The sequence below is a fragment of the Gymnoscopelus braueri genome (genome assembly GCF_963280865.1).
Source record: "Gymnoscopelus braueri genome assembly, chromosome: 12".
Taxonomy (NCBI): domain Eukaryota; kingdom Metazoa; phylum Chordata; class Actinopteri; order Myctophiformes; family Myctophidae; genus Gymnoscopelus; species Gymnoscopelus braueri.
In genome coordinates, this window is record NC_137614.1 from 53,406,475 (window position 1) to 53,420,051 (window position 13,577).

General features: G+C 39.7%; 1 protein-coding gene across 2 annotated transcripts in view; it reads left to right on the forward strand.

The window, feature by feature from the left end:
- The window catches only part of hmga1a (high mobility group AT-hook 1a), a 28,272-nt gene extending 24,705 nt beyond the window's left edge, over positions 1-3,567 (forward strand). For both annotated transcript variants that reach the window (XM_080444114.1, XM_080444115.1), the window contains exon 5: positions 1,163-3,567. In XM_080444114.1, the coding sequence (XP_080300240.1) occupies positions 1,163-1,237 (75 nt within the window). In that variant the 3' untranslated portion in view covers positions 1,238-3,567. The remainder of the gene's footprint in view (positions 1-1,162) is intronic.
- Positions 3,568-13,577: the final 10,010 nt, after the last annotated feature.

Genomic DNA, 13,577 nt, shown 5'->3' on the forward strand with positions numbered 1-13,577 from the left:
GAGTAAAAGTACAACATTTGGATCCGAGATGTAGTGGAGTAAAAGTATTGGAAATACTCAAGTAAAGTGCAACTACCTCAAGATTGTATTTAGGTACAGTACTTGAGTAAATGTATCTAGTTAATTTACACCACCCGCCAAAGACCATACAAGAGGTTTTACAGCTGTAAAACATTTGAAAATGAAACTTTCATCATGAAATACGGTGCTTCTTGAAACCGGTGGAAAACTTGAACCTTGGGCTGTATCATTTCTATTGTGTAGTATTCTATTGTGTAGTATTCTATTGTGTAGTATTCTATTGTGTAGTATTATATTGTGTAGTATTCTATTGTGTAGTATTCCAATACAATAATGTTCAGCCTAAAACGGTCAATCCGGTGCATCACGGGGGCAAAGGACAACAGATGCAGAAGAGATCAACGCTGGAGCAACGCGGACAATTTAAGCCTTTTATTATTTAGGTATAAGTACAAATGACGTTTTCAGTCTTAGGTCGTAAGACCCAAACGTCAGTCATTATTTGTACTTTGCACCTAAATAGTAAAAGACTTAAATTGTCCGCGTTGCTCCAGCGTTGATCTCTTCTACAATAATTGTATCCTCCCCAATCAGTGTTCATTTTGACAGCAAATTTTGATTTAGTCTTTTGAATAAAACACCATTTAGTTTGAGTCTTCTGAAAACTGTCTAGTCTTAGTCGACTAAATATCAAAACCTTAGTCTTTTAGTCTTAGTGGACAAAATGAACACTGCTCCCAATAACCCTTTCCTTCAATAACTCGCCCCACCAATGACAGCCTTTTGTCTTTGTTGTATTTTCTCCGCTGCGGTAGCAGACCGCAAAATGGGGAGACAAAAATTATGCAAAAAAAAAAAGCATTTTTTTTCTATCCCCGTGGAGACTTGAATTTGTGAATATATTTTTAGTTTTTGTCTCATCCCTAAAGCCAATAATGTGATGACCAGCGGACCGGTAGGCAGCGGTTCCGGTAGGAGACACAAAGGAGACTCTTTGTGTCACCTACCGGAACCGCTGCCGCCGGTCACCAAATCATTGGAGTGCCGCGCTATGAGCTTGTAGATCTGCTATTCTTTTGAAAAATGTTGAAAATGTGTGCAAATCTTTGAGTGTGTATTTATAATGTGTTTCTCTCCGTAGCCGGTGGTGGAAGAGAAGGCCTCCCAGGAGTCGTCTGAGGTGGAGGAAGAGGAGGAGGAGGAAGAGGAGCAGTAGATGTGACCTCACCACGCCTACCTCAACTTTTGACATACTGAATTCCTGTCGAATCAAACCCGCCTTGCAGTTTTTTGGTGCCACCGACATCATACCGACTCCTACAAAACGATGAAAAACAAACTACATGTACCATCATGCAACAGCGACAACATCAACAACAACGGGGGGGGGCCGCCACAAAAAAAAACCCTGAAAAGAAAGAAAAAAACTCTGGACTCTGCTCAGCAACAACAACAACGCGTTAACATCTACAACAACGTGTTAACATCTACAACAACGTGTTGACATCTACAACAACGTGTTAACATCTACAACAACGTGTTGACATCTACAACAACGTGTTGACATCTACAACAACGCGTTAACATCTACAACAACGTGTTAACATCTACAACAACGTGTTAACATCTACAACAACGTGTTAACGTCTACAACAACGCGTTAACATCTACAACAACGTGTTAACATCTACAACAACGTGTTAACATCTACAACAACGCGTTAACATCTACAACAACGCGTTAACATCTACAACAACGTGTTAACATCTACAACAACGCGTTAACATCTACAACAACGCGTTAACATCTACAACAACGCGTTAACATCTACAACAACGTGTTAACATCTACAACAACGTGTTGACATCTACAACAACGTGTTGACATCTACAACAACGCGTTAACATCTACAACAACGTGTTAACATCTACAACAACGTGTTAACATCTACAACAACGTGTTAACGTCTACAACAACGCGTTAACATCTACAACAACGCGTTAACATCTACAACAACGCGTTAACATCTACAACAACGCGTTAACATCTACAACAACGCGTTAACATCTACAACAACGCGTTAACATCTACAACAACGCGTTAACATCTACAACAACGCGTTAACGTCTACAACAACGCGTTAACGTCTACAACAACGCGTTAACATCTACAACAACGCGTTAACGTCTACAACAACGCGTTAACGTCTACAACAACGCGTTAACATCTACAACAACGCGTTAACATCTACAACAACGCGTTAACATCTACAACAACGCGTTAACATCGCGTTAACATCTACAACAACGCATTAACATCTTTATCAAAGAATTGTATGATTCTTAACCCATTCAATGCAGGGACGCATCTCTGTCATTTTTTTTATTTCTTAGGGCTAGGGCTATAAAAATAGCAGATCTACAAGCTCATAGCGCGGCACCGAGTGCCGCGCTATGAGCTTGTAGAGCTGCTATTTTTGAAAAATTGAGAATTTGTGCATATAAACATTTTTTTTAAAGCGAACATTGGTAAGTCAAATCTTTGGCCCTGGAACGACATATTTTACAAACGTTTGCTTTTAAAAATATATATATATATTAAAATTAAAAGACACATTTTCACGAAAAAAAAGGCAGATCTACAAGCTCATAGCCAGCTTGTGAGCTTGTAGATCTGCTTTTTATTTTATTTTTTTAATAGCCCCAAAGAAATAAAACAAAATGACAGATTATTTCCCGCTGTAAATGGGTTTAAATGACAGGTAATAACAGTTCATGTTCTGTTCTCCATAAATACATGTTTCATTGCGTTACTATTAAGTCTTTTATACTGGACAAAAAAAAACACGAAACGCTCCTTTAAACCAAGGAGCCTGGACCTTTCTTTTTTTTCTTTTTCTTTTTTCGTTTTTCCTCTTGTTCCCTAAAAAAAAGAGTTTGGTTTGTTTGTAGGATTGTTTTTCTTTTTTCCTCCTCTCTCTCTCTCTCTCTCTCTCTCTCTCTCTCTCTCTCTCTCTCTCTCTCTCTCATTCTGCTTAACGTTACTTAATAATATTCAAAACCCACGTCTGGGGTGGTAGGGGGCGGGGCATCACGTTCCACCTTCGTTTCTCCCTCTCTCTCTCCGTAATGTTTTTTTTACTGGACAATGGTGACATTTTACCTATAGTTTCTTTTTGTGTGAAGTGGTTTAAATCTATACCCCGTAAATGTGTACATTTGTTTTATTAAAACAAAAACTAATGGGTGGAGTAGGGGGGGGGGGGGATGTTTTTGGTAATGAGGATAAAAAGGTTTTTATATAGAAAGTTAAATAATCGCCATGTGTCTAAAAAAAAACTCTAACTTCATTCTTTTCAAGTGGTGTTTTTTCCATCCATAGCGCAGCGTTCTTCTGTGTGTCCTGACGCCCCCCCCCCGGCTCTCTAGATGAGGGGTGTGCCCAGACTCTGAGAATGGAACCAAATGGACCCTTTAGTGTAATGGATATCTTAACCCATTAAGACCTGAGGCCATTCTTAAAAAAAATCTAACTTTTTTTTTTTCTCCAAGATTTTTCAAAAATAGCAGATCTACAAGCTCGTAGCGCGGCACCGAGTGCTGCGCTACGAGCTTGTAGATCTGCTATTTTTTGAATAGCCTAAAGAAATCTAAAAATTACACGGATGCGTTCCAGGTGTTAAGTTGTGGGTTAAGTTCTGTAACTCAGAAAGTGTGTTAAAGGCCTTCACATTTAACCAGGTCGTCCAAAGACCTTCACATTTAACCAGGTCGTCCAAAGACCTTCACATTTAACCAGGTCGTCTAAAGACCTTCACATTTAACCAGGTCGTCCAAAGACCTTCACATTTAACCAGGTCGTCCAAAGACCTTCACATTTAACCAGGTCGTCCAAAGACCTTCACATTTAACCAGGTCGTCTAAAGACCTTCACATTTAACCAGGTCGTCCAAAGACCTTCACATTTAACCAGGTCGTCCAAAGACCTTCACATTTAACCAGGTCGTCCAAAGACCTTCACATTTAACCAGGTCGTCCAAAGCTAGAGAAGTCTTGCTGCACCGTTTTGTCGTCTCAGGACGCCAGTGGACACTCGGTGTGTTGGCAGGCAGCGGTGGCTCGCTCTCACTATTTTTGGGATTCAATTTGTACACTTTCTAAGTTATCGGACGGTCTTTGAAATTAAATATAAAAAAACTAGATAAATCTGTGCGCTTTGATCAGTGAAATAATAGTAGTCCGATCAAGACTTGTTAAATGTTCCTCCGGGGGAGGGGCCCGTTCTTAACCGTTTAAATGAAAACAATGAGCGTTGCTGCTTTTTATTGCTTTTTTTTATTTAAGAAAAACAAACTGGGTTCAAATAGTCTGTGTGTTTTCTTTCAGGATAGTAGTCACTAGGGCTGGGAGGGAGCTACAGTTTTTTTCAGGGAAGCTTTTTATAGTAAAACGCTGTCAACACTGTCTTCATGTGGGCCTCTTATTATTTTTTTGGGTTTGTTTTTCCAATCGATCCAACTGTAAAGCAAAACGGTTCATTCATAAATTGGCCAAACGAGGAGTTTTACATGTCGCTGAGAGGCCTCTACCCGACCGACACGGGGGACTATGACGTTTTATTTCTCATTCCATAAACGGTTTTCCGAGCGCTTTCTCGTCTAGCTTAAGCCTAAACGATGCTCTCGTCCTGCAAGGATGTCGCCTGCAAAAAAATAAAATAATGCTCTAGCAAAGCTTGACGCAGCTTGAAGATCAGTAATTATTTTGGCAGTGCGACGCCGTCGTACTACGAGAGTGAACCTTGCACGCCGGTCTCGTAGCACGCGGAGAACGGCAGATCTACAAGCTCTTGAGGTTTCTGCTGAAACAACGTAGACTAGACCGTGAGCCTTGTTCGTAAACCGCCCGTCCTTTCAGTGCATCGGTGTCTGTGATGCGTTGTGGGCTGGTAGATGTGTCTGTGATGCGTTGTGGGCTGGTAGATGTGTCTGTGATGCGTTGTGGGCTGGTAGATGTGTCTGTGATGCGTTGTGGGCTGGTAGATGTGTCTGTGATGCGTTGTGGGCTGGTAGATGTGTCTGTGATGCGTTGTGGGCTGGTAGATGTGTCTGTGATGCGTTGTGGGCTGGTAGATGTGTCTGTGATGCGTTGTGGGCTGGTAGATCGGCCGTGTTTGGCGCGCAGCTTGAAACTCGTTTAGGCCTCATTCTGAAAAACTTAAGTTGCTATGTATATTAGCTATGATTACAGATACTTTACCAGATTGAATGGGTTAATAGTACACCAACTGGGCTTGAGTTTAGGGCTGTTTAGGCTTAAGTTTAGGGCTTTATTCCTCAACTTGTCACATTAACGCCGCTGAACTAATCCTCCTTCTCTTGACTAACCTCATGGATGTTGTACGCTGTCTTTGCTCCAGGGGGAAGAAATGCTGTTTTTTTGTTTGTTTTTTTGTTTGTTTTCTTTTTGGTTTGTAATTTTCTTTGAGTGTCAGGGAACTCTTCTTGGTCACAGTCCAATTACTGGGTTTATATTTTTGTTTTTTTTTGTTTTTTTTTCCACAAACCTTAAAAAAACGCTGCTACAACCTCAGTTAAAAAAACAAAACCCGGAAAAACTGCAAACAAATGTCAGGCCGTTCACAGCGCCTGGTGAACCTTCATACCTCACACAACGAAATATCGCTTAAAAAAAAAAACTTTTTACAATTATAGTTCTGTTTGAAGAAGAAAAAAAAAAGTACAAAAAAAACTGGTTTCTGTGCGTTGGATGTTATAATAACCTCTGGTTAGGATTGTTTTTGTCTTTATTACGTACATGGTCTTTATTATACGTACATAGTTCTGTGTGTTTTCTGTTGAAGAAAAAAACAAAAAAAACCTGACCGTAAAATATGTGTGCGTGAAGTCCGGGGACTCTGGGAGGAGGTTCCACGCGGTCCCCAAATGGACCCTTCAGAGGTCCGGAGCTCCTTTCGCGTGCACAAATGGAACCAAATGGACCCGTACGGGTCCATTTGGTTCCATTTGTGCATGCTCAAGAGTTCCATTGTACACTCTCAGAAGTTGTGTGGGGGGTCCGTGTTGCCCTAATGCTTATCAAACTAGGGGGAGTTCTACAATTATTTGTGTACACACACACACACACACATGCAGCTTTACAGGTTTCCAGGTTTTTTTTTGTTTTAAAAACAAATGTGTGAAGCAACGTCAGGGAAAAGAACCTGTCAGCTTAAGATAAAACTGTTCGCTGACTGTGGTAGAAAAAAATTAGCAGGTTGTGTTTTTATTCTTCAATAAATAAAATCTTTTCTGGTGCACTGAAAAAAAAATAGAAATGTTGGTTTGGATTTTCATGGACAAAAAAAGTGTTTTTGTGACTTTTGACACTTGTGGGTGTGTTTTTAGTTTTTTCTCTTCAGTGTGTTTTTTTTTTTTCTTGGTCCATTGGTCAGTCATTGGCTCCGCCTTTCCCCCCTCGTTAACTTCATTCAAACATTTGGACTATTAATTAATGGTCCTTTATTTTCGTAATTACGCGGCTATTTTAATGATAATAAGACACGCCCTTTCTTTACATGAACCAGTTATTCATTTTGCATACGTTCATCCATAAAACTGTAAATTCAGAATATGACGGGATCACTTCTTTTAATGTACACTGTCAGAAACATGTCAAATGTACAATGTCTATATTTCTATGGTGCCCTATGATGACAATTTGTATCCAGAAATCGTCAATAAAGACAAGAATTTATTCTCTTTTTCTTTTAGTTTTTTGGACACATACTTTTCTTTATGTTTTAGTCGAGAAAAATAACTATCTGCTCAAATATCTTAATGTATCTGCTCAAATATCTTAAAGGGATAGTTCGCGAAAAAAAAAGTTTTTCCTATGGATTAGTCACCGCATGGAGACTTGAATTCATGGATATTTGTTTAGTTTTTGTCTCATTCCTAAGACAATAATTTGATGACCAGCGGACCGGTAGGCAGCGGTTCCGGTAGGAGACACAAAGGAGACTCTTTGTGTCTCCTACCGGAACCGCTGCCGGTCATCACATTATTGTCTTAGGAATGAGACACAAACTAAAAGATATCCATGAATTCAAGTCTCCGTGCGGTGACTCATCCATAGGAAATGAGTTATTTTGGGGGTGAACTATCCCTTTAGGGCGCGCTCTCACCAAAAGTTGTCTGGCCTGTTAAAGGCAGGTTGTGTTAAACACAGGTTGTGTTAAACACAGGTTGTGTTAAACTCAGGTTGTGTTAAACTCAGGTTGTGTTAAACTCAGGTTGTGTTAAACACAGGTTGTGTTAAACTCAGGTTGTGTTAAACACAGGTTGTGTTAAACACAGGTTGTGTTAAACTCAGGTTGTGTTAAACTCAGGTTGTGTTAAACACAGGTTGTGTTAAACTCAGGTTGTGTTAAACACAGGTTGTGTTAAACTCAGGTTGTTAAACTCAGGTTGTGTTAAACTCAGGTTGTGTTAAACTCAGGTTGTGTTAAACTCAGGTTGTGTTAAACTCAGGTTGTGTTAAAGGCAGGTTAAAGGCAGGTTAAAGGCAGGTTGTGTTAAAGGCAGGTTAAAGGCAGGTTGTGTTAAAGGCAGGTTGTGTTAAACGCAGGTTGTGTTAAACTCAGGTTGTGTTAAAGGCAGGTTAAAGGCAGGTTGTGTTAAAGGCAGGTTGTGTTAAAGGCAGGTTGTGTTAAAGGCAGGTTAAAGGCAGGTTGTGTTAAAGGCAGGTTAAAGGCAGGTTGTGTTAAAGGCAGGTTAAAGGCAGGTTGTGTTAAAGGCAGGTTAAAGGCAGGTTGTGTTAAAGGCAGGTTAAAGGCAGGTTGTGTTAAAGGCAGGTTAAAGGCAGGTTGTGTTAAAGGCAGGTTAAAGGCAGGTTGTGTTAAAGGCAGGTTAAAGGCAGGTTGTGTTAAAGGCAGGTTAAAGGCAGGTTGTGTTAAAGGCAGGTTAAAGGCAGGTTGTGTTAAAGGCAGGTTAAAGGCAGGTTGTGTTAAAGGCAGGTTGTGTTAAAGGCAGGTTGTGTTAAAGGCAGGTTGTGTTAAACGCAGGTTGTGTTAAACGGAGGTTGTGTTAAACGAGGTTGTGTTAAACTCAGGTTGTGTTAAACTCAGGTTGTGTTAAAGGCAGGTTGTGTTAAAGGCAGGTTGTGTTAAACTCAGGTTGTGTTAAACGCAGGTTGTGTTAAACTCAGGTTGTGTTAAACTCAGGTTGTGTTAAAGGCAGGTTGTGTTAAACTCAGGTTGTGTTAAACTCAGGTTGTGTTAAACTCAGGTTGTGTTAAACTCAGGTTGTGTTAAAGGCAGGTTGTGTTAAACTCAGGTTGTGTTAAACTCAGGTTGTGTTAAAGGCAGGTTGTGTTAAACTCAGGTTGTGTTAAACGCAGGTTGTGTTAAACTCAGGTTGTGTTAAACTCAGGTTGTGTGCGCCGCACGGCCACAGTTTTTTGCAGACAGTGGATTCTAAAAAAACAGACGCACCTGTCACTCACATTCAAGGTCCGCCTTCCACTCACCCGATTGGACAGAGGAGGAAAATCAGCTCCTGCCTCCAGCAGTTTTCTGCTTCCAATGGACAAGTCGTGTAGAGCAGATAAACGCAAGGTCTGCGCGACAAGCGGAAAAATCCGCTCTTGCGTGAATCCACGCATTTACATTGACAAAGCATTGGCAGATTCTGCCCCAGAGGTCAAATGAAAGTGCGGTGAGAGCGCGCCCTTAGAGTTCTGCTCAAATATCATAATATAGTTAGTTAGACAGATGCCAGGTTCATTTGTGGCATCCTATAGTTTCATGTACAGGTTATTGTCTCCGCCAGGCCGAAGGCTGTGTGTGTGTGTGTGTGTGTGTGTGTCCGTCTGTCTGTGAACAGCTGATCTCCGGCACCGTTGGGCCGATCGCAGCGAAACTGCACACACCCTCCATGGATGAACCTCTGCCCCACATTTTTCAGATCGGGAGGTCGATTCAGGAGGTCGATTTTTGCTAAACACATTTGTTGATATTACTCCTGCAGGTTTTGTCCAAACATCACGCAAGTCGGTACACGGTATCTTTATAGTCATTAAACCGAACAGGTCTTTTTCATATTCCATCCTGATTGGCTAAGAATGGCTTCCAAAGTTTGCAGGAGTGCTCAGTTTTGAACAAAATGCCTCAAATCATGAACACGGCATAACATTTCCGTGAAAATTTGCCCGTACATTCTCACTAAGCCCAGAAAGAGTGCCACTTGAAATTCCTCAAATTAGCCTCATGGTGGCGCTATAACAGGCCGATTCGCAAGTTTACCTATAACTGCACCGATCTGTGTAAAACTTTGTATGTGCACTCCATAAAGGGCAAGGAAAGACCTTTTCACATCTGCCTTGTATAGCGCCACCAGGAGGCCGACTTATGTAAAACATTTTATTGTATTTTACTCCTTCAGATTTTGTCAAAATTTCACGCAAATCGGTACACATGATCTCTATAGTCATGTGATCAAGGATATGTTAGATTTCTTCATAGTCCATCCTGATTGGCTGAGATTGACATCTAAAGTTTGCAGGAGTGGCCCGTTTTGAACAAAATGCCTCAAATCATGAACAAACCGATTGTGATGAAACCTTTCACGCACATTCGCACTACGTTGAGGAACAAATGCCACCCTTTTGCCATTGCCCAATTATAGCGCCAACAGGAGGCCGATTTTGAAAAACATGACATATTTTTTTATTACTCCTACAGATTTTGTCCAGACATCACGCAAATCGGTACACATTATCTCTGTAGTTATGATTATCTCTATAGTCATGTGATCATCTGTCCGATTCTTCATATTCCATCAACATTGCTGGCCCACAATAACCTACCTTACCTGGTGGAGACCTGTGCTCCGAGGAAGACATTTTCTAGTTATGATATTATATTGTTTTAGACTGATGCTAGGTTCATTGTTTACCTGTGATCCTATAGTTTACTGAGACACTACACTGTCTCTCAGTATTCTATGATCCTATAGTTTACTGAGACACTACACTGTCTCTGTATTCTATGATCCTATAGTTTACTGAGACACTACACTGTCTCTGTATTCTATGATCCTATAGTTTACTGAGACACTACACTGTCTCTGTATTCTATGATCCTATAGTTTACTGAGACACTACACTGTCTCTCTGTATTCTATGATCCTATAGTTTACTGAGACACTACACTGTCTCTGTATTCTATGATCCTATAGTTTACTGAGACACTACACTGTCTCTCTGTATTCTATGATCCTATAGTTTACTGAGACACTACACTGTCTCTGTATTCTATGATCCTATAGTTTACTGAGACACTACACTGTCTCTGTATTCTATGATCCTATAGTTTACTGAGACACTACACTGTCTCTCTGTATTCTATGTATGTGTTTACCTTGTTTACTGTAAGTCACACTGGATAAAGAGCATCTGATAAATGACTACATTGCAAGTTAGTGTTTATCAAAAATGTTCATGTCAAGGATATGTATTGATATGTATTTAGCCACGGACCCCCATCTGAAAATATTTAGAGCCAGGGACCCCCTGTAAGAGAAGAGCTTGCAAAAATGTTCAACAATAGCCGATCTCCAAACTTGCGGTACGAACATGTGTGAGCTTGTATTATTGTATTATTGGCTATTTTCCAATAACTGAGGTATAAAATGACGGTTAATTTGGATAAGTTTTGCTGGGGACCCTGGTTCAACCCCCCCAAAGACCCCTGAGGGTCCCTCTGGACCCCAGTGTGTAAGAAGCACTGCTCTATAATCAGACTAGATTCACTAAATGAACTCCAGTCAAAGAGGGGTCACAAGTTTGTTCTTTTTAAACCAACCTGTGGTTTCCTGTAGTAGTCCTCTCTGCTACAGTCAGGCTCATGGAATGCAACCCAAAACATTCCTGTTGGTACCGTGCCTTTAAGAACAGGACATATTTAATGTACTAGTCATTCATTCATCCTGGCTGGTACCATTTCTTTAAGAACAGGACATATTTAATGTACTAGTCATTCATTCATCCTGGCTGGTACCATTTCTTTAAGAACAGGACATATTTAATATACTAGTCATTCATTCATCCTGGCTGGTACCATTTCTTTAAGAACAGGACATATTTAATGTACTAGTCATTCATTCATCCTGGCTGGTACCATTTCTTTGAGACGGTGGTTCTCTCATCTTTTTCCTTGTTAAGAAATCAAGAAGGTTTTATCCGTCACTAACTATAGAAGCACAAGCAGTCAAACGTTGTTGGGACTTGTTCCGCGTAACGTAAATAATGTATTAAGTAAGAGAAGAAATACTATCATAAACATATCTTATACAGTGAGAAACAAATAAAACGGGGGGCATTAGCTTATCAACATGCAGCAGTTCCATGAAGTGTGTAGGTGATATACATATACTGTCAGTGGTGTAAAGTAACTAAGTAAATTTACTCAAGTACTGTACCTAAGTACAGTACTTAAGTAAATGTACTCACTTCACACCACTGGAACTTTATCCCAGATGACCTGAGAGCTTAGTTGGATGGTTGATAGAATGAAAGAGTCAGTTCAGTTCAGAGAGGCTGACTCATGCTTTGTCATCCTTTTAATAAGCTTCCACATCCTGATCTGTTTGGATGGACTTATTGTTGCATAAAGTGACTCAACCTGGAAAAAAGAAAACATTTTATGAAAGAACCTTCAATTCCTGCTTCAAACCCTTTATTATTTAAAGGGATAGTTCACTCAAAACATTTCTTTTTTTCTATGGATTAGTCACCCCATGGAGACTTGAATTCATGGACATTTGTTTGTTTTTGTCGCGCTGCTGGTCATCAAATTATTGTCTTAGGAATGCGACAAAAAGTCTAAAAATATCCATGAATTCAAGTCTCCATGGGGTGACTAATCCATAGAAAAGGGGTGAACTATCCCTTTAACCATAACTTTTTAAACTGCCTGCTTTTCTGTCCAAACAAATCGTTGCTGACGTGACAAACTGTCATGTTTAAAATGTAGGTTTACAAAACAGATCTTTATATAAATGACATTAGATTCACATTTAGACAATGTTCACAGTGACTTTTCAATACATCAAATAATGGAGGCTTTTTACAATTTACAATGTAGGAATTTATCAGAACCTCTTTATCCAGAGTGACTGACTTACAGTAAACAAGGTAAACACATACATAGAATACAGTAAATACAGTAAACTATAGGATCATAGAATACAGAGACAGTGTAGTGTCTCAGTAAACTATAGGATCATAGAATACAGAGAGACAGTGTAGTGTCTCAGTAAACTATAGGATCATAGAATACAGAGACAGTGTAGTGTCTCAGTAAACTATAGGATCATAGAATACAGAGAGACAGTGTAGTGTCTCAGTAAACTATAGGATCATAGAATACAGAGACAGTGTAGTGTCTCAGTAAACTATAGGATCATAGAATACATAGAGACAGTGTAGTGTCTCAGTAAACTATAGGATCATAGAATACAGAGACAGTGTAGTGTCTCAGTAAACTATAGGATCATAGAAAACATAGAGACAGTGTAGTGTCTCAGTAAACTATAGGATCATAGAATACAGAGACAGTGTAGTGTCTCAGTAAACTATAGGATCATAGAATACATAGAGACAGTGTAGTGTCTCAGTAAACTATAGGATCATAGAATACATAGAGACAGTGTAGTGTCTCAGTAAACTATAGGATCATAGAATACATAGAGACAGTGTAGTGTCTCAGTAAACTATAGGATCATAGAATACAGAGAGACAGTGTAGTGTCTCAGTAAACTATAGGATCATAGAATACAGAGAGACAGTGTAGTGTCTCAGTAAACTATAGGATCATAGAATACAGAGACAGTGTAGTGTCTCAGTAAACTATAGGATCATAGAATACATAGAGACAGTGTAGTGTCTCAGTAAACTATAGGATCATAGAATACATAGAGACAGTGTAGTGTCTCAGTAAACTATAGGATCATAGAATACAGAGACAGTGTAGTGTCTCAGTAAACTATAGGATCATAGAATACACAGAGACAGTGTAGTGTCTCAGTAAACTATAGGATCATAGAATACAGAGAGACAGTGTAGTGTCTCAGTAAACTATAGGATCATAGAATACAGAGACAGTGTAGTGTCTCAGTAAACTATAGGATCATAGAATACAGAGAGACAGTGTAGTGTCTCAGTAAACTATAGGATCATAGAATACAGAGACAGTGTAGTGTCTCAGTAAACTATAGGATCATAGAATACAGAGACAGTGTAGTGTCTCAGTAAACTATAGGATCATAGAATACATAGAGACAGTGTAGTGTCTCAGTAAACTATAGGATCATAGAATACAGAGACAGTGTAGTGTCTCAGTAAACTATAGGATCATATAATACAGAGACAGTGTAGTGTCTCAGTAAACTATAGGATCATAGAATACAGAGACAGTGTAGTGTCTCAGTAAACTATAGGATCATAGAATACAGAGACAGTGTAGTGTCTCAGTAAACTATAGGATCATAGAATACA